The sequence below is a fragment of the Rhea americana genome, unplaced genomic scaffold (assembly GCF_003343005.1).
Source record: "Rhea americana isolate MKP2758 unplaced genomic scaffold, rheAme1 scaffold_41, whole genome shotgun sequence".
NCBI lineage: Eukaryota > Metazoa > Chordata > Aves > Rheiformes > Rheidae > Rhea > Rhea americana.
In genome coordinates, this window is record NW_028186546.1 from 5,420,944 (window position 1) to 5,444,864 (window position 23,921).

The following is a 23,921-nucleotide window of genomic DNA, read 5'->3' on the forward strand; positions in this document are numbered from 1 at the left end:
AAAAAAAAAAAAAAAAAAAAAAAAAAAAAAAGGAGGAATATTCACCTCAGAGCTTTTACATCATTAAAATATCCAGAACTAGCTGTCTTCAGAGGTAGTTTGGAAACATAAGCAGTGACCCTGATGAATGATTTTTGATTTCCTAAGAACTTTGAGACTGCAGAGGTAGACGAGTGAAGATAGAAACAGCTACACATTCATTTTCACACACATACATTCATTTTTCCCATTCAAATACAAATCAGTAGAAGCTGCTGGATACTTCTGTGCAGTAAGAAATTTAAGACAGCCTACAGAGAATTGCATAGCACAAGAATACTGGCCTTGTCATTTCCTCTACAAGGAAAGAAAACTTGATTCTGATGCCCTCCTCCCCATCCTGCTTGATAAACAAACACAAATACACTTCCAAGCATAATGAAATTATGCAATGGGTATGACTGAATTTACAATGAAGAAGGAAACACTTTATCTGGATTCTGAYGACAGATGGAAGCTAAATCTCACAAACATTTTTCACAGGACTCACCTGTGTTATTTCCTTTGAATATTTCTTGCATAGCATATCTATTCCCATGAACAGTGATTGAATATCAGGATTTGTCTACCAAGAAAAGAAAAAACAGTTAGTACTTTTATTTGCAGACTATATTAAATAAAATATTTTGGAAGTGTTCCATAAATAGATTGATATATATAAGTCAAAAATGTCAGTGAATACATTGGGAACAGGATGATGCACAGACTGAGAAGAAGCTCAGTTTATTTAATGTCCACGTTAATCATCTAGAAGGCTTTACACTTTTGTTTAAATATATCACARATACACATTCTTTTTGCAGCTAAGACARCAACTAACAGTTTCAAAAGACCATTCACAGAAGATGTATGTATATGCTGCCCTGGAGCAGGCATTGCCTTCAGATCAACAACTAGGTTTCTGGCAGCCCCTTTGCTTTCCGGGTTTTTGTTTCTCCCTCTCCCTAGTCAACCTTCATTTATGGAACCACCTTTCAAAATCCAGTCAAAAAGAATAGAAACTATTGCATAGAAAATGTAAATTAAGATTAGAAGTACTAAAGAGTCTGAAAAACGTTAAAAATGGAAAAATGAAAGAAAYGTGAAACATTTAAACAAATAATTAGACCACCTGCGAGTGAAGCAACAAGTCTTCTAGCCTGATAAGAAATTATGAGAATGAAAATTAACAATATTACACAGAAATCAAAAAGAGATGGGCTTTGTCTACTTGGGATTGCACAAACATACAGAGAGACAATATTTTATCCACTCCAGGAAGAGTATAATAATAACATAAAGTGAAATATCCACGATTAGATAACAACTGTACTTGCCAAACCTATTTTCAATCTGTACTTGCATTCCATATTTTCAATAATGGGAAATAATTAAGYCTTACATATATTTTTTATCCCCTTTATTCTAATATCAGCTACATCAATGTCCTGTATAGAAATTCAGCTGAGGAAAGATGGCATGTGTTGTGTGGTTACTCTAGAATTGTGCATGTAGCTGCCAAATGCACTTCTGTTTATTGATGAGCTGCAGTTGCATTTTTGTCATCAGGAAAACTAAACTGGGTTTCCCCAACTACCAGTTTTCATAGAATTTACAGGAGGAAAATAATTTTATTTGAGACTTCCTCTGCTCTTTCAAATTTTGTTGATATTAGCCAAAAGGGTTCAAAAATTACCAAAGGGTGAACTGGCACACTGAGAAAGAGAAAATTAGATGTACGGACAGCACAGTCTAACTTATCTATGATATTATAGTAAAGAAAATAGAAGCAAGATAACAAAATTTCATCTAGAAAAAGTCAACATACTCATTAAAATATATTTGGCTTATTTAAAATAGGAGGTAAGCTCTAAAACATATTTAGGGTGCTAGTAAAGAAAGGACCTTGGTTTGAGTCAACATCAGATATATCCTGAAAAAAAAAAGAAAATGTATATTTCACAGCTTAATTGCTGATTTATAAACTCTTTAAACTAAAGGCTTGTAGAAAATTGTTTAGATTTTATTTGTTGCATGGAGGCATAGCAGATATTAACATGGTATTCTGAAATAATGAACAGTGAGATTCTGATTCATCAGAACACTTCAGCATCTAAGAAAAATCAAGAGGGGAGCATGAGACRTTAGGAAAATGTAAAGGTGACAAGCATGTATTACTGTAAAGATGAGAATATTTAATGTGCAGATGTTGATTGCCCTGATACATAATTTAATGAGGAATTTTATCACCTTTGTAGGGCACCCTACTCATTGGRAATTTTGCCATAGCATTAAGCTCATAAAAGATATCAGGTATTTTTCCACTCAGGTTCCTGAATTATAGACCCATATGATTTTTTCTGTGCATCTTTAATTATCATTCCAATCATTTTATCTGTTCTTAATCAAGGTTAAGTAATCATCATTAATGTCTTTTTTAAAGAATATGGTAATTTGCTTCCTTCCAGTCCTCCAGAATAGTGGCAGGTTCTAATGAAACATCTATATTTTTGTTAGTATCACAGCCATCAAATTTTTAAATTCCTTCAGTATTTTTGAAGTAGATTAAGTTTTGTTTAATGTTGCAATTTAAGCCTAGTTGCACCTAGAAGTTAGGCCTGTTCTGAGCACAGGGTTGGACAAGATGACCAGAGGTCCCTGAAAACCTGAATTATTCTATGACTGAAATTAATAATAAAATTTGCAGCAAAGGCAGGCTGATACTGAATGCTGATGAAACTCTCTCCCTTAGAGAGGGAGAGTATTTTGAGAGGAAGAGTATACTTCAGAGTATTTTGTTTTATTTTGTTACTAAGTTCTATGGACCTTTCTTTTTTTGGCATTTTACCATTTTGTTGTAATTTCTTTTTTTTTTCTTTTGGTAGCATTGTCTTCTTTATCCTATTCTGAAGGTTTGTGTATTTACAAATATAAAATATACAGTATTCTACTTTTTCACATACAGCATGCAGAGGTAGCTATTTCTGTATTTAGCTATATATTAACTTAGTTTTAAAAATGTCTAGAGAAATCATGCCCTCCTTCAAGGTCACCAATTCAGAGTTACCCCAAATTGTCCTCCATTTCACGTACGTAATTGCCTTATGGCCTTGTAGAATTAACGTTTTAGCGGTATTGARTGTTCTTAATATTATTCTTTTATCATTATACGGCGGGCCTGCCTCTTAGATAGGTAGTCCAGGAAAACTAGATGTTTTCACAACCCATTTTTGAAATCAGCTAAGGAGAAGATGGTTCCTAGAGAAAAATAAGCAAATCAAATCTTTCTAGTGATCTCTCAAGGAAGAGAATAAAACCATTCATTCTCTAGTGAATGAAGACAAGAATTCCCCACCATATTTCAGCTCATCTCTTCATCATAATAGAAGGCAATGACCATTACAAAAATAGTTTAGCTTAAGAGAAAATGGGGGAAAAAGGGTTTGAAAACATGGATAGGCTGGCATGCACAATTTTGTTTCAGTCTATTACATGAAATAATTCATTGCAGTCCACTTTTTCTGATGTGCAAATGACAAAGTCAATATATATTTTTTCCACATTTTGACAGTGGTCACAGATACTATATTGTAGGCATTCATCTTGAAAAATTTGGACTGATTTGCTGTCCAACAGAATATGAAGATCTAAAAAGTTTACATAGACTTAAATTTGAAAAAGTCCATAAAACTAAAAGCTGAACAGCACATAAGTATGTAAGCCTACCAACCTATCATCAATAAATATTCATGTCACAGTTGGCAAACAAAGGAAAGTATTTTGTAATGCAAATAATTTAGCTGTTAAGCAAACCACAGATTAATGTAATACAATATTACTAAAGCTTTCATTTACCTGTTTTGAAAGGAACAACGTACGACAAGGAGTTTTACAGATCAAACATTCATCTTTTTTGCCTGTAGGATAAAGACACTTTTAAAATATACATCAAACTGAACAGAAAATAAATACACTTTCAATAGAATTTGATGCCTACACCTTTCTTTGGAGCCTGTGGAAGGAGTCTGAAGTTTATAAATGAAATGCAAATAAACATGAATAAATAATTTGATTCTAAAAACACTAGCACACAGTTGCACAGGAAAAATGTACGTGAATATCATCAGGTCTTAATCCTGTAAATAAGCATTCATGTAAATGATTTTATGAATATGATTAGTGTCACTGAATGCAGGTGACACTAGTTCCTTTGATTTAAATAGGACTACTTGTCTGGTTTAATTAAATACATGCTTATGTGCACTAATGAGTTGGAGCCAACCAGATATATGACTTTTTAGTTTGGGACTCAGTCTTGCTCTCTAGATAAAATATATGAAGTCTTAAATTCAAAGAATTCATTACCTTATGAATTTTTCCACAACTTCATCATTTTTTAAAATCTCTTTTATTATTTGCAAACGCATTAGCAATTATGCCTATAAAATGCATACGAGTGCAATATTTATACATTCTTTTACCATCACTGATAATTATATGTCTCATTTCTAAGGATCAGTATTCCTAAACATCTTTCAGATGAAACAGATTGTAAAACAGATATTATCATTATTACTGAGTTCACAGAAATAAAAAATTACTGTCTCATTTTTTTCTGCCAGATAATATTAACAGCAGACAGGCAAGCCATGGTTCATGTTCTAGGAGTCTTCAAGTTATATTTAGAGKCTGCATTTTACAAACCTTTCTCATTAACAGCAAAAGTGACAAAGTCAAAATATTTCTTTTCAGTTTTGAAATAAAGATGGAGCTCTTGTTATATATAGCCTGATTAAAGACTGAGCTTTTAGCATGACCTTAAAGGAAAAAATACTGGTGTRTGTCTCATATTTTGTCTTTTGAAAAGAAGCTTCCTGATTTCTTTGTATCTTTTCCACAAATCCTCATCTAAGCGCACCACAGGAGTCCCAGCAAATATGGCTCAGGTATCACACACAACACATAGGAGTTTAAAAACATCACCTCAAATCTTYGTAACACTGTCAAAATCTCTCTAGTCTTTCAGTGACAAAAACAGTGAGATTTAAAGTATTTGAAGACTCATAGCAAAATCTGCCCCCAAAACATTAATCTTATGCTTTCAAAATTGTTCTTTAACTAATGAAAATTGTTCTTTAACTACCCTTCCAGGACAAGTGAGATCACCATCTTATTTTTCTTTTACAATGCAAACATGGATCGTAAGTACCTAGACTCAACTATTATTAAATCCTTCAGTTTCCACACTCGAAGGCTTGTTTGCAAACTTAGATTGCTCCAGCAAGGTTCACGTGAAGGCAGACTCAGGCTACTTTTACAATTTAGAGAAAACCACTAGCACGAATTTTAAGAGTTTATGGATAAACAAAAAAGATGGTGAAAGAGTCGGTGATTCTCCCTTCGTCTCCGCCCGTCGCGCAGCTCGCTACCAACCCCTGGCCTCCGCGAGGCAGAGCCGCGGCCGCGGCGGCCATTACCTTGCTGGAGGCAGAGCTCGCAGACAACATGGCCGCAGCTGGTGAGGCTGAAGCGTGCGGCAGCCTGGCAGGGCTCTCGGAAGCAAACGTTGCAAAAGGCCAGGGCGGCCATGAGGCGGCAGGCAGGAGGGGCTGGGGCGGACGGTGACCCCCCCTTCCTTGMCACCCGCCAGCCCCGGAACCAGGCCTACAGGCCGGCCTCCGCCATGCCCCTTGCCCGCTGAGGCCCTGAGGCGAGGGGGCGCCGCCGCCCCTCCCCCACCCGCAGAGGAGGGAATTCGGGGCGGGAGGCAGCAGGATTTGCCCCTCAGAGGCGGGTTGTTGCAGCTTTTGGGGGAGTTAGGGGAAAAAACCGCCAATCGGGCGTCTGGGTTTTCATTGTTTAAGCTGCAAAAAATCCAGGGCTTTCGAACTGCCCTGGGGGAGCATTTAAGGGAGCCCCTACCCTTCCGCTGCAGACCTGTTTGGGGCTCTGAATATAGCTCTGAATACGACCGAAAGACGTGTCAGAGCCGCAGACCGTGCGGGGCGAACATCCAGCTTTGAGTTTCATTAAAACCTCCGTGTTACTGCCGCCAAAGTACCGCGCAAAAGAGCTACGGTCCAGCTTCTCTTTAACTGCAGTTGGTTAAGGCTGGTAAACACATTTCACAAAAGCTGAGATATTTAATGATAATTCTAGATGGTGAAGCACTCTCAAGCTGCAGTCAAGGCTGACACTCTCGGTGCTGGTTTGAGGTTAGGCCTAATTAATACTGAAGAATATAACAGCCCCTTTATAAATTCTCAGGTGATCCATGCCCCTTTGGTTTTAAAGCTTTAGTGCATTTTAAGTGAGGTCAATAAAGTTTATAATTGGAATAGTTAGAAGCCTTAGGCTGAAACTAAGTCTCAGCTAAAGTCTGAATCACAACCTGGTATTAGCCCCTTATTAAACTTTCTTCTTGGATTTCATTCCTGATATGGTTGTAACTCATCTTTCCTTCTTTCCCACCACCAAATAGTTTATTGCAATACATGTTTTACAGAATGTTCTATAAAAGTGAGCTTRCTTATTTACTGAGCATTTCAATCACAATTCTAAAATCTCAGAACATTTAAATACAGAATACACATCAGTGAGCAGCTTTATGAGGTTTTATTTTGATTGTTTTGGTCATCAGAATGTTACTTTTTGTCCCCACTTCATATCTGCATTATGGATTCTCACCTATTTTCATTTCCATACTGTAACAGTAAATGAATTTATTGGGCAAAGTCATTTCTTTGCTAAAGAAAACAAAAGATGAAAGGATAGAAAAAAAGAAAGAAAACATCAACTTTAAAACAATAATTGGTYCACAAATATTTCAGCTTGCACTACCTTTTACACTAGCAAAAGGTCTGGAAAGACCAGCAAGGAAATCAAACTGTGATGTTCTGCTACCGCAGTGCTCTCTAGAAGACCTTTCTAAGAATGTCCTTTCACATGCTAACCAAGTGATGCTAACCATCATGATGATGAATGGATGACACCTCCAGCACAGTCAGATTTGTCTTAAATTACAAACCTTCTTACACCACTGCTGCTTAAACAAGCTCACTGTCTGAATTTTTAACCACAGTTCTGGCATAGGAATTGTACTTGCATGATGCTGYAGTTACTCTGCTAGTTGTATATAAGCTAGCTAAATTAAAGCAAATCAGGTATATCCATCAAAGCTGCAATAAGTGAAAGGGAAATATATGATTTAGTCATAAACTGGTAATTCCTTAGACACTCTGTGCTACAGTTACTGAATAATTGAAATAAAATAATTATTCTACACAGAAACAGACTGAAGAATTTAGTGTATGAACAACCTAAAATATATAGACACAGATTCAATGTTTAGAAATAAACCTATGATTTAATCTACTTTGGAATACTTCATAAAGACTATAATTTACATAAATAACTGTGCGAAAGGGCAGATCTCCATTCTGTAGCCTAGTGGTTAGCGCTCATCTGCAAACAGAAAATAATTGTTCATTCAGGTCTTTCTCTCTTCCACAGTAATTGTTACAACCACTGAGCATAATGTAACCATAATATAACTGAGGGTGAGCTCCACTGCCATCCAGAACTTGGAATGTTTTGAAAGAAAACAGTCACAATTATATTTGATAAAAAGCTAGGCCTTACACATACAGAAGAGTATCAAGACACTTCTAAGTTAAGCTCTGCAAGGGATATAGGTGTTTCTCTGCCTAGCATCAGAAACCTGATCAGGCTGAAGCACTAAGCTGTTCATGCTGGTACAAAAGCAGATGTCTGAGTGAGTAGAGAATAGAGGACTAAAATACAGGGAATGTTTTTAGATTTCAGTATTAGATACAACAGTCCTCAGCTGAACTTAAATCTTGCCTTAATCACTGAGTATTCTAGAGTAACTTTACGTCTGTAGAGAAAAAGCGGGTGATAAAATACGAGATTTAATGAATAAAATGTAAGAGGGAGCCAAGTACTATGATACTGCTGGGGAAGGCAGAGTTAGAAAAACAAATAGAAAAAGAGAAGCGTGAGAGTTATATGAAACCAGTGTTCTTACAGATAGAGAGTTTGTGTGCATGCTAGATTCTCTCTGAGCACTTTTCCATTCCAGAGGTTATTACTCTAATTAAAAAATAGTTCAATTTCTAAATGATGTAAATAATCGATGTGTTTATATTTAATGTCTTACTAATTCAAATGGAAGCCATTACATGGTGTACAATTTTTGAATTTATGCATTTACTTTATAACACTTAAACAAGCTTCTTAGCTATGAAGAAATCTTTGAGAGATTTGAGTTGCCAGATTCCAGTGGAGATAAGGATTAATGTTTGTAGAATAGCCCACCACAAAATATTGCTGTTGGTTTGTTCACTTATCTTCCGAAAGTTCTCTTCGCGTTCCTGATAAGAAAGAAAAAGTATAGTTATTATTTTTCAGCATCTACATATTTCATGCTGCTAGCCTGGTAGGTAGACATGCAGCCCTGCTGTATACGGTAGTGGACAAACACTCCCCATAACAATAAAAATGAAAGTTTATCCTTCTTATCCATAAAGTTGTCAGATTTGCTTATCAAAACTGAGAAGCAAATACACTGTTGTCCTGAAGCAAAATTGCAAGCAGAAGTTTCCTTTGTTCTCAAAATATATTATGTATTAAATACATTCCGTTAGCACTTTCTTAAGATGTTTTAGGCTTACAGTCAGTTCCATATTGCATTCACAGATAAAAATCAGATGCCAGCCAGGACCTTTTTGCATCCAGATTTCTTTCCTGATACATTTCAAACACATGACTGCACGCGTATCTTTAGAAAGTGAAGACAGTGTAATCTTGTTTTGAAGGAGGACTTTTTTTCTAACTGCAGAGACATACATGAATGCACACTCTGTCATTTCCTTTCCCACCCCAATAAAGTTTATGCTCACAGTGCAACATGTAAACAACAGCTGGCAACATCACCAACAATGGTACCAGCCACCTGCTCCGCTGCTGTTATTGGCTTTGACCAAGAAAACTATATATAGAAATTCCTGCTTTAAAATAACACATATTGTTATAAGTGTGAATTCACAGTTTTTAATTAGTTTTTATGTTCTTTCCCTTAACAGTGTCAACAAAATTAGCAAGCTACTGTGGGTTTTTTTGGTCAAATATTAATAGATTTTTTAAGAGTTAATGAAAAATAATACTGCAATTAAACAAATAATAAACCTTATAATACTTTATAAAAAAATCCTGTGTGCATTATTTTTTAATATTTCAATTAGGGAATACATACTCTTTCATAGTTTTGTTCTTTGGATATGTGATGAATTTGCTCAATCAGATGTTCCAGTCTAAAGTTAACTTCATTCACTTTGTCTTTGGCTTGAACAGCAGCTTCATCCAGAAAATGTTCTCCAACTCTAATGTCCAAATGGATACGCTGCGAACATAAAAAATACTCTCATGACTGTATATCTTCTGTGTTTTCAAATTCCTTAGGAAAAAAAAAAAAGATGCGAAAGACAATTTCCATTTAAGTTTATTACAGTGAAAAGGTTTTAATTGCTTACAGGAATCCTTACTAAAATTAGAATCAGCTGTGATATGTAAAGCCTTTCTTAATTTTATTTTAAAATTAATTATACAAATTTGAAACCTTCACTAATGTTAGGGCATCATTTTATACTAATATTGATTCAACCAGTATGGAAATGTTTTCTGTTCTTTGTCCAGACTAGTAAAAAAAGGAAAATTATTAGGACGGCTCATTGCATTTCACATTCCATCCTAATATTGCAGAAATCACATCATTCTTCAATAGCACTGCAGGTACCTTTTAATAATATGTTTGTAGGTTTCTTCTGCCTAAAGTTAGGAATATAAGACTGGGAGGAGACCAGCTGAATCATTAATTGCAATGTTCTCATAGTTTTTTAAGCAGAATAATCCRTAAGATATCTATTTTTTGTCTCCACACACTTTATCAGGCATGAAATGCCTGGCAGTATCTGATTGCAATTGTAAGATCTATAGCAAAAATGTCCCCAAACCTCAATACTATAGAACCTTAGAAAGAAAGCAGAAGAATGTGACTTGCAATATTATAAAACTAATTTGGGCATGAATAATAATTTTCTCTAAAAAGAGAAGGGGAAATACTCCAGAAGCCAGCTCATAACTAAGAGAAAATAAAAGTTTTAGCCCATCAGATAACCTATAGAAATCCTGCAGCTTGGTATGACACAATGGAAGTTTGTTTCACAACAAATGGAAATTGTATCTCCTTTCAACTCTCTTTTAGAATTAGTTAATTGAATATCCAGAACTTCCTATCACAACCTTATGATAGCCTTTGTCCATGAATTTATTAAGCTTTGTTTAGAAGCAGTTTAGATGCCACCACTGCATCTGATTCTTCCAGAATTCCACTKGATTTAATGTAGCTTACAGAATGCTTTTCCTTTTCTGATTGTTAAACTAAACAAATAGTGGTTTTTAATGTTAGCTATTAATCTTCTCCTTCTCTGCATTTTTAAATAGGATGACCAGAACTGTACCTGGAATTCTTAACTGCATCTAGCCAATAACTTGTWAAGTAGTATTAATACATCACCGTCTATGCTAAATAAAAAACTCCTAATATATCCTGAGAATTACATTGATGATTTGTAGTAGACCAATATGACATATGACCAATCAGTATAACTTTATCTTCCTTATTCTCTCCAGTTGATGTAAAAAAAAATTATTTACATTTAGTAGAACATAAGTGTTTTTGCAATGTGTATGATTAAATTTCAACTCGTTTCCTCAAGAACAGCCCATAAGAACACCTAATTATTTCTATGTATAGTGCAGTTAATATTTCTCAGTTCTGTGTCATGTACATGTTTCGAAAACATGAATCTAGGATGAGATTTAGCTTAACTCACTTCATAGATTTACAAGATGTATATATCTAGCTAGTTATCTAAACTACTTTTATAGTCCCTGAAAGAAAAAGGCAACTCAGGAAAACAATATTCTTGTGCATTTTAGTCAATTACCTTTTGAGAAGAGGCATATAGATAATTTTAATTCAGTGTTTATGAAATTGTTTGCTGAAATAGAAGTAGATAGTCATGATATCACCTTTGATGGCCCTTTGTTTTCAAAATCTACTTTTAAGACCAACTTCATTGGCAATATCAAGAATGCTAATATGTTCTTAATCTGAATATCTTTCAAAAATTTAAATGATAAATTTTCTGAAAGAATTCAGTCAAAGATAGTGGAACCATGGAAGTAAGTAGTTTTGTCAATCTTATGTATCTGTCCTTTGGAACCAAATAGCTGCTCTTATTGATTAGAATCTTTTCATATGCAAAGCACTGTACAAATATTAAATCAATCTATAGTTAATTAGTTTTGCCTCCTTAATCTTGATTTCTTAGATAGTAGAACAATCTTATTATCTCTTAATCTCCATAGCTCTAGATTTATCTTCTTTAACCATTAGGAAATGTTGAATTATCTCTTAGAAGTTGAACCAACTTCTAATCTATTTTTTTAAACTCTGTAGTTTGTACATAATAGATACTATTATGATGAAAAATATTTAAGAAATACACTTACCAGTTTACTTCCTCCAAATGCCACAAGCCTTGTGGAGTTAGACTGTAAACAGATAATATGCTCCCCAGATATATAGGATGTAAAAGAAAATGTTGCTTGTGGCCCATACAGTTTTCTCAATAGTACCTAAAATTTAGATATTGTATATATTGGGTTTTTAAGTTCTATATATACCAGTAAAATAACCATAAAACAGTACTGTGTATTACATGTAAAAATACTAATTAATCCCCTGAAAGCAGTAAATTAATCTGAATTTCAGAACAGATTTAGAGAATAATAAACAATTTTAGCTCATAGCACCAAAATGTTATGAAATTGTGCAGTGGACAAAAGCCAACCTTCTCTAAAATAAACATTTAAAGTTTGAAAACTAAGACTTTATTTCTAAGGTCTAAGACACAGAAATAAATAACCTATTGTTGAAAAAGCTCACTACCTCAGGGCAGTGCAGGCGATTGCGGTGGATAGTGGCTGTATGCAGCCTCATGGTTAACTTTACTTTTGCAATTAATAGTAATTTAATAATTTAAGAATCAGCTTTCCCTTCAGCTACTCAGATACTTTTGTACCATTTTACTTCATTATTGGATTTTCATTCCTTTTAAATCTAATGTTTTTTCTCAATTTTATCTTGGTATTTTTAATGATATTGTTTCCCGAATCTAGCAGTAACGTAAAATGTGTTGCCAAGATTAAAGTAACAGAGGAAAAAAGGCAAAAACCCCAGCTGATTAAAATAAAATTTCTGAGACCATATAAATAATTACCAAACATTACCATTTGTATTTATTCTAATGGCAACTAGAAGGTACTCATACATTTCAACAGCAAAATATTTAATTAGCTGATATCAATTTACATTTTACGAAAAAGTATCCATTTTTTTAGATTGTGTTGCTTTCCAGTGCCAAAGGTCAATATATAAATCCTGCAGAAGCATTCATAATGACAGATTTACCTCAGCAGAAGGAGTTGTGACAGTAACAAACATTCCCAGACCAGGAGCAGACTCAAGAAAGTCTTGCTCACGTACATCCCACTGTTGTATTTTGTAATTCCCTGAATGAAAACATAGATACGCATCTTCTAAATAAAAAATAGCTTAATAGTAAACAACGTTATTATTTTTGGCAAAAATATGAATATAAATGATGGATAATAAAACACAATAGGTATTTCATAGACTTATGCCTAGAATTTGCTCAGGGGGCATTTTATAAGACAACGTGAAATGCAGTGAATTTTATACTACATCAGAAAATTTTCTAGAATACCGTAGTATTCTAAATAAAAATGGTTGATTGACAAATAATATTTTTTTGATTAGCATGCAGAAGGTATACTGAGACCTTCAAAAGAGGGTGTGTGTACTGTGCCCAAATTACATTTTTCAGATTGTCTTTCACATAGATCCCAATATTTGTAAAAGCTGATTACCAACTTACTTTGACTACCCCTTTCAATCTTACCTTTCCAGTATAGTAGAAAGAATTTAATGGCTTATGATTTCCCAAGTGGAATGGTACTTCAGTACATCTTGAATTGCTTCTTCCCAGCTAGTGTTAAGCAAAAGAAGTACCTCTCCCATTCATATAGGGAAAACTGTGTTACAGAAATTCTAGTATGAATGTCTAAATCAATTAGAATATGTAGAAGCACATGTTAAAGTCGCAATTCCACTGCCATAAAATTAGAAGATAATCTTTTTTTTAATACAGTTAAGGATGCTGAAGACTTGCACTTTTAAGTTAGATTTGTAAGTGCAACGTATGCACACAATGTGTGATGGCACTATGGCTACCCTGGCTGCAGGGGGGTATTTTCACTGTACCCTCTTTCTTATCACCACGGTTTTACCATACTCATCAGTCACAGATTTTCCTGTTACATTACAAGCTATTTTTATTACTGCATACTTTAGATCATCATACAGCAATGACAGGTACCTACCAATTACCAAAGTGTCACTGGGAACGTCCTCGATTATACATTTCTCCTCTCTTTCTCCACTATGGAAATACAAAGCAGGTGAGAAAGAAATCCAAAAGTTCAAAAGAAATCCTATGAATTGTCTTTTCATGATTTTCATGTATCCCAGTTGTACTGAATTTGAAGATAACTATTTACAAATGTATGTAGTCCTGTAGTTGTTCCTTGTTTGCTGCTTATCAGTGTGTTTTTGAGAAGAAAAAAAAAAACTGTGAGAAAAGACAGCTGGTGGTTACACATTTAGAAACTACAGTATGTTCCACAGAATGAGATAACAAGAAAAAGATAATAAGCAAAGAAAAAGAAATATGTAAATGTAAAGCTTTTCTTCTTTCCCAGCATCTGGATAAGAATTTTATTCTATACACAAAAAAGGACCTCTCAGGTACTTGAGATCAGACCCTAGATTACTGTAGGCAACCACCTAGGCTGTCTCTTTCCATCAACTACTCAAATTTCAATTTCAAACAAATTTGTTTTTCTTGTATCTCCCCCATTTATCCTGGCTGGTTATTCCAGAGTTTCACTCCTCCCTTATTTAGAAATTGTGCAATTTCCAACTTAAATTATTGGAAATATACATACCTTTGCAAAAAACATATGGATTATATAAAATGACTGAAAGAAATATGAAGAGGAAAGGCAAAAGAACTCGATTAATAAAATACTCTGAAACACTAAGCAATATAATACAGCAGAAAATTTTAGAATTAACRCTAAATAAGATTCTTTTTACATTAGAATGTCTTTTTCTTAGGTACTACCTAACAAATTCTCTAAAGAAAGTTAAAGTGTAATTCAAATAATGATTGAGATTTTATTATTGGCCTCTCTAGTATCACAAAGCCAATAATCTGTATTTCTGATGACTGACTATGTTACTGCTCAAGTGTTGCTTGTCCTTTAAACTGAAATACTTGTGYCTGAGAAGCTGGTCTCGCTGCGAGGATACCTGATCATTTTCCAGTAGGGAAGACCCACCTTTGGGATCATTGCCCTATAGAAGCTCACTGCACTCTTGCCMTAAGATTTGAGTCTCTCTACAGTCTGATCACTGATTCTTCCCATTTCTGCCTTGTTCTTCAGCAGCACCTGGCATTTCCAGGTGAGATTGTGCAGTGGAGTCCCTGGACATTTCTTTGATGAAGCTCTCAATTCAGTTTAGAGTTCTTTCATTTTGCCTTCAAGGTGGAGGGTGGAAGCTGCTTGTACTGCACACACACACGTGCCATGTATGTCRCACTCAGTGCAGTCAACGGGGAACACCAGCTCCTTGCTGTACTTCTAGCAGCATTTCTTTTACTTGAAAAGATGGTTAGGTAATTGGGTTTTCTTTTGTGTTTTGCTTTTGCGTAACTGTGAATTGCTGAGCTGCACAGGTTGCATCCTCAACACTATGTGCAGACCACGGGATCATGACTGTTTTTTTCCCTGTACTGTTCAACACTTTCTCCATTTCCTTCTCTCACCTACCTCATAAAATGTCCCRTTTGCATTTATTGCATTATAACCATGAATTTTTTAGTCAGATACTGTAACTCAAGATCAGCTGATAAAATTCTCACGGATGTCAGTTTTTAACTCCCATGTGCTGAGATTAGTTTGTCTTTAGCAAACTCCACTGCAAGGTACAGACTCTTTTTGTCAATTGACTCTAAATACTRTGCACTCAACTTTTTGACTAGGCAAGATGTACTGTCTAATGAAGTTTTAGGAATTAACTCCTATTTTATTTGGTGATATTTGTTAATAAAAAAAAATCATCTTGTRTCTTGTCTGCCAGCCGTGTGTAACACTGAATATAAGGCAAAAGGAAGTAAGGGCTCTTATCTCTCACTAGCAAGCAGAGAACTGACTAGATAAGAAACTTTTACTTAAAGACAGTTATTTATCAGTAATTTGAGCTTCCTGAAATGTGTTGGCCATTTGCACATTCACTTCCCTTTCCACCCCACCTCTGCCTCTTATTCTTTCTCTTTCAGTGTCCTTTGGGGAATTTTTGCCTTCAGCAGTTTGAGTTAACACTGGGAAGGCTCCAGTATCAGTTCGTATCTTGCAGAACTGAGATCCTACTTTCTGGACTTGTAAGCAAATAAAGATGCAAATAAAGATGCGTTTCTACCTGACATAGTGCTTTGCATATTCTGGATATGGGAAGAAGGAAAACTCTAAWGTATAAAGAACTTTAAGGTTTCTCCAAGGATAGCTTGCAGCTGAGTAAAAATGTATATGTTTATTTCCCTAAGTCATAATTTAGACTTGCATCTGAGTTCTGCATAGGACTTTACTGAGTTAAGCGTATGATCAGTAGATCAATCGATCTGAATTTAGTTCCTTCCATCAGTGAATACTTAGATCTGTATGTCAATATATGCTTGCGTTTTCTAAGATGATGGTAATACTGTGTAACTACATAATAAATAAGTTTAATGGAAAAGAGAACATAAAATGGGGAAAAATGTCTATGAGAAGAAGACAAAGAATGGAGAAGAGGGAGAAGTTAACTAGACACAGTATATGAAATGATAAAGAAATAACACTATTTCCCTAATATAAACACACATGAAAAATAATCAGCTGATAAAAATGGACACAGGGGAACYGGAAGAAAAATAGATCTATAAAAARAGTAAGTCAAACAACTTTGAAAAACAGGCAACAGTRGAAATCTGAAGAATACAAGACATGTAGGAAAAATAGCTAAAATTTCCTTTCTTAGCTCTAACAGCTGTGTGTTCATCAGTGTTTGTAAGATCAGCTTAGGCTAAGCTGATAAAGTTTGGATTTCTTTAGGACTTTGCAAGATTTATCTCCTGTAAAATAAAAAAGAGAACAATTTAAATGTTTCTACCCTAAGAGAATACSTTGTGTCCTTTCAAGTGCATAATAAAATTTCTGGCATTTGACATATTTCAAAATGAACCTACTAAGCCCAAAACTTTCATTCAATATCTATTCTGTATATTCATACAACTGTAGTGTGCTACACTGAAAACTTTATTAGCTGTCTATCTATATTCTCTACTCAACTTTCTTATTTCAAAATTCTTTTCCTAGTCGGTAGCCAAGACTGCAAGTCACATGTTACTGGAGCATTAAAATTTGCAAATTGGAACAGTTTCTGAAATATTGTATTTACTTATATTCCTGTATACCTTTATTTCAGAKAATTTTAAAACCTCGGTAAGTTTTCTCTGTACAAAGATCATGATGACACAAGTAGCAAGAAACATATTTAAAGAAATTTGGACACATTTATTGCATATACAAAGGGAATGATATAACTTATGYTGTGGTCAACAATGTTAACTTTCTGTGAATTATTTCTGAGACAGTTGTCCCATGAGGGACTCACACCAACCATTAGTCAGTATTTAAATCACATCTAACACTTTGAATTAAGTTTAGGTTTTCCTACTAGTATCCACAYTTCTGATATCTGCTTTTAGTTTTCTTGGCTAAGTGTCCTTCTGGTAGATATTTTTCTCACTTTTAGGAAAAATAAACCTTTTCTTGCATTCACAAGACTCAARACACATTTCCTTCATTATATTATTGTCATAATCATACTGCAAACATCTGATCACTCTGAGTAATGTACGCAGTTTCTGAAGTAATGCACGCTAAACAAGTTTAGAAAGACAACAAAAATGCCAATAAATTATAATAATCATAATTTAGAGAAAAAATTAAATTTCTAGGTATAAATAGCTTTAAGTCAACAAATTATAGTATTTAAGAACATATTAGCTTAGATTTTATGATTGAAAGATTTGTTGATGTGTGAACTACAATCTGTCCAAAGGTCTTCTTTTTTGCCACTAGAGGGTACTCCAGGAACTTACAGTGTATTTATAACAAGGATTTATTCGGGGTTGTTGGTCTGTTAAAGAACAAGTGCTGTTGTTATACTAAACCTTAAGAATTTAACCCCCCCCAAAACAACAACTTTCAAATCCAGTCTAAAATACCTTTTCAGTAAAATAGTACAGTGTACCTGAATGACAAGGAGCATTGACTGACATCGAGTTTTATTTAAACTTATCCTACTTTTAAATTATCTAAATTATTATCTGTTCTTTATTTCAGACACAATTATCTGGTTCACATCCTGTTTCTTCATCCAGATTTGGACAGGGAGTTCCATTATTGGCAGGCTGAAGAAGTACAAAGCGAGTTCTGATCTTGGTCCCCGTTTTTCCGCAAGTACCTCTACACAGACCCCATGAAGACCATTGTGAAACCTCACAGTCCAGTGGTGTTTCTGCAATATACACAACGAAAAGGTAACTTTACAGAAATTTGTGCTTAAGGCAAATACATAGTTGGCAAAGCATTAAGGAATGATGATCAAATAGTACCCTTTCTTATACAAAAATACATGTGATATTAATAAAATCCATATGTTGTCTAATAAATAAAAACATCTGTTTTCAGCTCCTGAACTCATGGATGTTAATATTATTATCGCAGTCTACAGACTGTTTGAGGGACTAAATCAGTGAGTGTAGGTATTATTTATTAAATTGAAATTATAAAATTCACATYGAAGAAACCTATGTTTGAAATTACTGCATTCAAATGATTGCATTCACAAACACTTACTGTCAATGTGATAATTCATTTACAATTGCATGGTTTACTAAAACCATCAGAATTAAAGCTTTTATCTGGTGTATTTATATAGACTTGGATTTCTTCCTAGATAGATATTGTTCCTTAAGTTGTTCATAGCAAATTCCATTTAACCTTTGTTCATAAGTAAAGAAAATTTCCCTTTTTTATCATTATATCATCTTGCTCTTTTTTGGCATGTGCACTGCAGTTTTCACCACCAACAAAGATATCCTATAACTATAAATTTTTTAATACTAGAAGAGTTTTTAACGTACTTTTAATTTACTGCAATCTAAGAAGTCAGAAACTCTAAAGTACTTTGCATAATATGTACTCCTATTCTAATAATCTCTCMTGAAAATACAGATGCTTATATACAGATGCTTATTCCTTAGCAGGTTAAATAACAATATTGCTTGTCAGAGGAAATTGCATCAGTACTGTTTATTTCAGTATTTGTGGATAAAATAGCTGTGCACAAACCCAGCTCTAAATGCTGTACTGAATGTGTGACCTCTGGTATAAATTTCTGTCACTTCTTCCTCTTTAAATGGATCTAACCACTTCTGTTGTAGTCATTGATTCCCATTCTAGTGAGAATGAGGGACATGATTTGCTCTCTAGTTATTGAAACTGTCCTTTTGCCTCTGGAATAAGTTTTTGAATAGACTGATTTGCTGGTTAATAAATAGTAAAGTTGGGATATATAATTAGAAATGTTTTTAAAAATATCATATTTTAAATTCATTGCTTTAACGTTATATCCTAAATATGGCCAAATGTTCCTGTTCCAATCTAAGCAGAGAATGAGCTTTATTTTACAGATCATGAGGTGACTTTAGCACAGAGCTATAGGCATGCAATCTTCATTCTGGTGTAGCCTATCCTGAAACTTGGAAGCTATTCTAGGAATACACTGGGGATTCAGCCCATCGCTCTCTCACATAAGATTTGGGATGTCAGTCTTCTTATTCCTAACCTTTTCTCTTACATTTACATTTTCTTTGTAAAAAGCYACTGGACAAGTATAAAGAGAATATCCAGCAGACACCATACATCTGTTGTCTTTCCCTCAGAGCAAACATTGTTGTTGATCTGGAGATTTGAAAATTACATTGAAGACTGACTTGATTCAGTATTTTGTGCATCTTCCTACCTAAAACAGCTTTTTAAGGAAAAAAAGAGCGACCAATCTGTTTTATGTGAGGATATGCATTGCTATCATGAATATGTCAAAGACAATTAACGGGTTTATTTCAATTCTTATTTCAAACCCTCTGACCCAGAAAAAAACAGCAATAATACTTCTTTTGCTCCATCGTCATGGAAAAACACATGGAGGAGCATTTGCTTCAGAATTTACGAAGAATTGGGGGAACTCTCATTCTGATCAAGGATCATTTATTTCTTATGAAATTCACAGATCTACACTGACACTAAGACTTGAATAACRCTCACTGTGGATCTAACCCAAACATTTAGACTCTAGCTCAGATATGAAATCCATTCCTTATTGTTTCTTTTAGACACTCTCTTCTATGTCARCTAGCTTGTTTTATTTCTTATGTGTGGGTCTGGAAATTATTTCTATGCAGACAGACTATTCAGCCTGAYGGACTATTTCATCCACATCACCTGCCAGAGTTCCACGTATTTTCTGAATGAATGGAAAAAACAGAATTGAGCGTATCAAAGTAATAATCACTCACCTGACACAGAGTCTACTATTTCRTTGCTTTTAGCTGGCAGATTAAGATGAGAGACAGGAAGACCCAGTTGASTTTTCTTTAATTTCACCATTGTTACTTGGGCAATAGGTGGCAAAATTTTGAGTTTGGGATAATAAAATGAGTTTGCTGGGTGRCTTGGAGAGGAACAAGTGATCTGTGAATGAAAAAGGGAACCTTAAAAGAATTACATCATCATATCAATTAAAAAATAAGTTTAACATCATGTTTACATATTATGTGATACTTCCTGGCAAGTAAAATGCACTAGTCTATGAACCCCAGTATACAAAACTACTGCAGATAATTCCAGATCTTTGTGCAAAATTCTTTGGGAACTGGGCGCAATGAATTGTGCCAACCTTTGGATGGAGAACTGGGGGGGAGGTATTGAAAACTTAAGAGTAATGTATGAAATGGTTTGATGGAGAGAAGTGGATATTATTATGAGGTGGAAAATGCTAGAATTTACAAGAGTATTAAATGATACTATTAAGTATACTATAGCAGCAGTTATATGGATATAGGAGGTCAAATGTAGCTGATTTTCAGCTTCTCTGTTTTTTCTCATTACTCATTAGCACAGCATATGGCTGTAGAAGAATTGACCTTAAACATGAGAAAGGATTGTCTGAATGCTTATAGTATTCAAAACCTCTGAATCAAGATGCTCTGTTTTTTACCACCTTTAAAAGACAAAAGCAAAGTATGAGGAATACAGAGCACAGAGTGAGAAAAAGAGATTGAAGGTGGGGGCACTGCTGTAGCCACAAAAATAGTTCTCCTCTGCTTGCCCTTGGCTCCCTTCCCTCAGATTGAAGTTTCAGATTTCAACAATTTTTTTTTAACTGAAAACTCCCACCCCACGTTAGTACATACAATAATTCTCTACTTTCTCCTTTTCTATGAGAAAAGTATGAGAATATTTAGCCCTGACAGGAATTTTCTGAATATTTTGATTTCCTTACTGCTTTAAGAGCAGTTAAAAAATCCTCTCAAAATACTCATACTTTATGTTAATTATTTTAARTGTTGGCCAAATTTTCATGATCTTATTTCCCTAAATGAATTTGAGAGAGAGAGAAAACAAATAAAAGCAGTAGAGTTATCAGCTGTGTAGCAAATCATTATATAGCATGAGCACTCCCAAATACTGAAATGGATTTTGCAAGAAAGAGGGTTTACTGTGTAATTGTAAGATAGTGAATTTCTTAAAGGGAGTACATGGAGTACATAGCAGGATATGGTAAACCCGGCACATATACCTACCTCTGTAACTGTGTCCTGTGGAATAGTGGCAAAATTGGGGGAGGAAAATGTGAAACCACTGTCAGTTCCAGCATCATATGGAAATAGATCTACTGACACTTCTTCCATCCAGTGGTCTCCTTYACAGAGGTTTAGACTGTCAATACCCACAAACCAGTCGGGGCTTGGCACAATTCGTACAACAAATGACACCTAGTGAAACAGTGATCCATCAGGACTTCATCAATTATTTTGAAATGTTCAAGTCATATTTATAATAATTTTATTTTAGAATTTTCAAAAGTAATGCTCTGCTTTACTCTTCTACTTTATAAGAACTCTACTGAACTCCTTGCATTTTGGCAGACTTTTTTAGTAACATAATTGCATTATATTGTTCTGACCAGTGAGAATTAATATTTAATTTTGTCTGCTAGTGATATGAAATAAACCTTTAACATCAATATGTTAATTACTTACTAAGGGATGTCTTGAATGCACTTCTAATTCAGTGGAAGTTTGTCCTGTACCACTGGAAATGGCAGGAGCAGAGAAGATTCCATGTACACTTTGAATTTTCTCTCCAGCTTCTTCTATTTCCTTCATTAATACCCATGCTTCACCCTTTTCAGCAAAATCACGAACACCATTGCTGGCATATTCATTTTTTTTCCACATGCTGTAGTCAGAACTATGAGTAACACCTATTTGAGTGAATACATTGCATGACATAAAAGTCTGGTTTAGATTGTGCTTTTTTCTTCAACTGCTCTTTAATTTCTGAGGTTAAAAATTTGTGTGTAAAAATGAGTGGACAGAAAAACATTCAAGTGATCACAGTTTATTTCAGCTATAGCCAACTGAAAACAGAAGTCAATTGAAAACAGTTGCAGATTTTGAAAGCATTGTGGATACTGCAATTTGTGCATTTCATTCCTAGTATCTCTGTCTATGTTCTTTCTTTTTGCATTAGTTAGCTTAAAATTGAATATTAAGGTGAAAAAAAAAAAAGAATCACAATAATCAAGAGATTTTTCTGTTCTTAAAACTGCACATACTTCACTTACCTAGCATTGATGACCACTGTGCTGGGGGCCTATAAAGTGGATACTGCTTAGGGAAAGCAGTCTGACTCCATTTCCCTGTAAAGATTATGCTGTACTTAGCAAGTTCCTCTGCTGCGCAAATAGAATCATCACCCACAGGCAAGCTGCTGGCATAACCTAGAATTGTTACAAGCAGTGTCCAGATAACTTTACAGGAGCAGCAGACAAACATCAGGTTTTCCATTACCTTCCACATGAAAAGGGAAAAAAAAGATTGTTAGCCATATTAGTCACCCTAAATTCAATACTGAATAACGATTACTTAATAAAATGTAACATAGGATAAGTTATAACAAAAAGAAAGCCTATATCCAAAACATTAAAAATTGTTATGCTTCTAAAAACATAATTATAATGCTTCCAGATTTGATATTTCCATGCTATATACAATAAATCTGTAACTCTACCTGAGACAAGTGTTTCCAATGAAAATAAAAATATCTTAATCTTGTTCATGATACTACCTCTGAGAAAATCTGTTTCTGATTTTCTTTTGAAATCTTATTAAAGTCACATCTTGAATTAATTAGAGTATCAACTGTTTCTGTGGAAAACATTAGTGGTATATTTATTCTTCTAAAGATTTAATTGCAGGTTACTTTGCCAAAAGAAATGATTTATTTTAAGTTTGTGTTCTGAAAAGGCTGTTTTATGGCATAACATTTAAAGGCAAATACATTTCAAACTTATATAAATTACTTTGCTGTCATAACTTGTGCATTTAAAAAATACATTATAGTTGATTCAGATGGTTAAACTTAAACACTTGTTAAAAATAATATTTTTAAAAAGCTACTGTCAGAGGTTGTGCAAATTGTGTTTTTAAATTAATATAGTAACTGCATCAGACTGTTGAACTCAAACAATTGTTTAAAACAACAGCCTTAAAAAGTTACTTTAAAATGCTTTTGTCCTTTGAGAAAACTATACAAATGTAACTGAAATGCTAATAATATATAAATTTGTTAAAAGAGCTGTAAATACTCACTAAATATTTCCTCTGGAACACTGGTAGGGGGAGAGCACCTGCTTTTGCTGGCAGCTGAGCTGGACTGCAAGAGAAGACAGTAGGAGTCTTCCTATTTATGCCTGAAGAGGATCCCTTTGGTCCAACAATTATTGTAATCTTTAGACTTTCCAGGTTTGCAAAAAGCATGTCATCTTCTTGCTTGCAGTCTTTTTTGGATGGACTATCAGAGGTTTCCTGTATGTCAACCGGTTCAGGTTCCTATCAGAAGACTGTGATGCCAAATACACAAAATGCTTTAAAAAACCTTGAATTCTTATTAACAGCTCAAGTTTCCTGGTGACTGTACAGTTTTCTCTTCTTATTAATGCCTCTAAGCTATACAGATGAACTGACTCCAACACTGAGATAGTTCTAGTGAATACTCTTTAAATGAGAAGCATGTTTTCTTGTAAGTTTTATTGTCTGACAGATGCTCCTTCCAAACATTTGCAGAGAGCTTGCTCACTCTCACACACCATATGTATGTGTTCAAATAAACGGGGTGAGGCAGCTAAAAAAGTCAGAGGAAAAAAAAAGTTACATTTCCTAATTGCATATACTCACACAGACTGTGTCTCCTGCAAATATGAATTAATTTAAAGTAGTACA

The 23,921-nt window shown here is 34.4% G+C and overlaps 3 protein-coding genes across 3 annotated transcripts in view; all 3 read right to left on the minus strand.

Moving 5' to 3' along the window:
• The window catches only part of RNF212 (ring finger protein 212), a 23,109-nt gene extending 17,502 nt beyond the window's left edge, over window positions 1-5,607 (minus strand). The window contains exons 1-3 of the mRNA XM_085314622.1: window positions 5,496-5,607; window positions 3,874-3,935; window positions 530-604 (exon numbers count right to left, since the gene is read on the minus strand). Of these exons, the coding sequence (XP_085170748.1) occupies window positions 530-604; window positions 3,874-3,935; window positions 5,496-5,607 (249 nt within the window). The remainder of the gene's footprint in view (window positions 1-529; window positions 605-3,873; window positions 3,936-5,495) is intronic.
• A 2,654-nt stretch (window positions 5,608-8,261) lies between these two features.
• LOC146590424 (transmembrane emp24 domain-containing protein 11-like) lies at window positions 8,262-13,842 on the minus strand. Its single transcript, XM_085314623.1, has 5 exons — window positions 13,567-13,842; window positions 12,575-12,675; window positions 11,614-11,739; window positions 9,293-9,439; window positions 8,262-8,411 (listed from the first exon to the last, which is right to left on the minus strand). Exons 1-5 carry the CDS (start codon window positions 13,703-13,705, stop codon window positions 8,262-8,264), a joined length of 663 nt encoding a protein of 220 aa, XP_085170749.1. The 5' UTR covers window positions 13,706-13,842.
• A 2,997-nt stretch (window positions 13,843-16,839) lies between these two features.
• On the minus strand, window positions 16,840-23,711 carry SPON2 (spondin 2). Its single transcript, XM_085314706.1, has 6 exons — window positions 23,292-23,711; window positions 22,265-22,490; window positions 21,678-21,901; window positions 21,219-21,410; window positions 19,932-20,106; window positions 16,840-17,869 (listed from the first exon to the last, which is right to left on the minus strand). Exons 1-6 carry the CDS (start codon window positions 23,457-23,459, stop codon window positions 17,691-17,693), a joined length of 1,164 nt encoding a protein of 387 aa, XP_085170832.1. The 5' UTR covers window positions 23,460-23,711; the 3' UTR covers window positions 16,840-17,690.
• Between the last annotated feature and the right edge of the window lie 210 nt (window positions 23,712-23,921).

Coding starts and splice junctions, on each gene's coding strand:
- LOC146590424 (XM_085314623.1), bottom strand. CDS start 13,705: ATGAAAATCATGAAAAGACAATTCATAGGATTTCTTTTGAACTTTTGG. Junction 12,676..13,566: donor CAGTGACACTTTGGTAATTG/GTAGGTACCTGT, acceptor GTTTTCATTCAG/GGAATTACAAAATACAACAG. Junction 8,412..9,292: donor AAGAACAAAACTATGAAAGA/GTATGTATTCCC, acceptor CTTTCTTATCAG/GAACGCGAAGAGAACTTTCG.